Here is a 2470-nt window from a genome sequence, read left to right on the forward strand (position 1 = left end):
GAGTCTGGAAGCTAAACATACCAATTACACCCAAACTATATTCATCTCCCCCTTTTAAATTTTGCAGATCTTGATTAAACCATCCATTGTCTTGGAGATAATCCAGGTTTATACCATTGCCTCTGAATGCAGAATATTATGAAGCTATGCATAATTTATATAGATCAGCACTAAATATTATGAAAAGACTCAGGTAGCTAAAGCTTATTTTTTTTTAATACCAGGCCTGATTTTCTCTGTCACCTGCAAGGATGGAATTCCACCTTGTACAGACACTGAATAGTCCCATCTCCCTTTAGATTCTGGACACAGGTCCATACACTTGGGACAGAGAGTACATTCCATCCCAGCAACACTAACTCCTGTCACTGATGGCAGATGAAAATGGGGTTTGGCTTTTTTAAATTATAAAGCCTGTATTATTAAAATCAGCTATAATCATTTGGGACTGAAGGCACATTTATGCTTTCATTTGCTGTGGTGAAACATCAGAGTTATTCTATTGTGCTCTGTGGAATTACTGTGGGGTTTTATTCTTGTAAATGAGAGCAGACTTTCTCTCTTAATCCTGTCTTTAAACTTAAGTGATAACAGCCTGAATTGTCTCTATGAACAAGACAAACACATGTCCCCATTTAACATATTCTAAAGGTTTCACAGAATCATTTTCTGTGTGCCTACACTGATTTTACAGGATTTTAACATCAATCAAAAGCCAGATTAGAAAAAAAGAACTCTTCAGTGTCCTTATTTTATGCTGGGATGGGAGTCCTCTGTAATAACAGTCTCCTTGCGCTTCATATTGTTTCTAACAGTGTTAGGTGGTCACTACTGAAAACTACTTCTTTGAAAAAAAATCAATAAATATATCCTTGTGCTAAAGCGCATAACTGTAGAAAGAAAACAGAACAAAAGACAGCTGATGAAAACCATAGGTAGTGGCAGGTCTGACTATGCCTTATAATAAAATTCAGATATAACTGCTGTGAACATTAAAGCAGCAAAAGGGGAAAAAATGCACAGTGTATAATTTCAAAGTAACAACAATCAAAGTTCCTTGGAAAAAGAAGAAAAACATTACCCATTTTGCACTTGTCATGTATTTATGCTTGTCCTTGGACATGTTTCACCTGTGATCACACTTCCAGCAGTTTGTTGTGGAATTTTTATTACTTCTTTATATTTTGTCATCATCATCACTATTTATTTTTTTAAATGCAACTGGGCTTGCCTGCTTTAAAGAGGTTTTTGAAACATCTGTCTGCATGGTGGACATGGCTATAGTCTCATAGTCCTCCTCACGGGAACGGAAATGACAAAAATGAAATAAAAACTGCAAGTCCCTTTGGAAGTTCTTGTTGAGAAACCCATAGAAGATGGGGTTCACGCAGGTAGAGATCATGGCGGTGAGGTGGCAGATCAGGAACAAGAGGTTGTGGCTGCAGGTAGCAACAGGCAGAATTTCGTGATTCCAATCAAATACAATATTGAAGATGGTGAGAGGCAGCCAGCAAACTGCAAATGCAACCACTATTGAGATCAGCATGATGTTGATCCTTTTGGTTTCAGAGGATCTGTACTTACTGTCTCTCATCTTGTCCATCATGTTGTTCCTTTTTTTTAATCGTATGTATATCTGCAGGGAATTCAACAAAGAGAAACATGGGATAATTTAAGCTGCAACCATCATCTTTGCAAGGATAAACAAACATCAGACAGAAAGAAGTACATACCGCAAGAGGATTCTCTCTTACCTTTAAGTAGCAAATAAATATAAAACAAAGCGGCCCAAAGTACTGAATCACCAAAAGTGTCGTGGTATAAGAAAGCCTGGCAGTGTCCAAGGGGAACAGGTCCAAACACACATATTTGTCCTTATATTCATCAAATGTTATGTTTCTAAAGGGTTCATCGGTTAACACGTGGTAAACCAAGAAAGGCAAAGAGGAAGCTGTGGCTAAAATCCATATGGCAGCGATCCCCAGGTAGGCATGTCTATTGTTTGGCCTCCAGCCGCGGGGATTGATGATCAGCTGATGGCGTTCGATAGCGATGAGGACTAAAGAAAAGACCGAGACGGTGATGGAGGCACATTGCACGAAAGGGTTCAATTTGCACATGGCCTCCCCAAAAATCCAGTGGTCCATTAAAGTGTACACAAAGGTAAAGGGAAGACACATGATGGTCACTAGAAGATCAGAAAAGGACAGGTTGACAATGAGGATGTTGGTAACATTGCGCATCTCCTTTTGTTTTAAAATAATGACAATCAAGGCCAGATTCCCGGAGACTCCCAGAATTATCACGGTCCCGTAAGCCAAGGCCAAAGTGAAGACCATGGCCAAAGGCACGTGGCAATCCCCATCCTCAAACTGCAAGATCGGCGAGTCCTTCTCCGAAAAATTCAGGTGACGGGAAACATTCCCCAGGGGGGCGAGAACCGAAGTATTCATGTCGCTTCCAACGCGCT

At 40.0% G+C, this 2470-nt stretch overlaps 1 protein-coding gene across 1 annotated transcript; it reads right to left on the reverse strand.

The window, feature by feature from the left end:
* Positions 1-769: 769 nt before the first annotated feature.
* Positions 770-2462, reverse strand: NPY1R (neuropeptide Y receptor Y1). The gene is made up of 2 exons (XM_010168362.2): positions 1755-2462; positions 770-1636 (listed from the first exon to the last, which is right to left on the reverse strand). The coding sequence occupies exons 1-2, from the start codon at positions 2451-2453 to the stop codon at positions 1178-1180; spliced, it is 1158 nt and encodes a 385-aa protein (XP_010166664.1). The 5' UTR covers positions 2454-2462; the 3' UTR covers positions 770-1177.
* Positions 2463-2470: the final 8 nt, after the last annotated feature.

Source organism: Antrostomus carolinensis, unplaced genomic scaffold (genome assembly GCF_000700745.2).
Source record: "Antrostomus carolinensis isolate BGI_N321 unplaced genomic scaffold, ASM70074v2 scaffold955, whole genome shotgun sequence".
Taxonomy (NCBI): Eukaryota; Metazoa; Chordata; class Aves; order Caprimulgiformes; family Caprimulgidae; genus Antrostomus; species Antrostomus carolinensis.

What these genes read in the sequence shown, in the direction of transcription:
- NPY1R (XM_010168362.2), bottom strand. Translation starts at nt 2,453, where the DNA reads ATGAATACTTCGGTTCTCGCCCCCCTGGGGAATGTTTCCCGTCACCTG. An exon ending in TATTTATTTGCTACTTAAAG is followed by an intron (nt 1,637 to 1,754) that starts GTAAGAGAGAAT and finishes AATTCCCTGCAG; the next exon opens with ATATACATACGATTAAAAAA.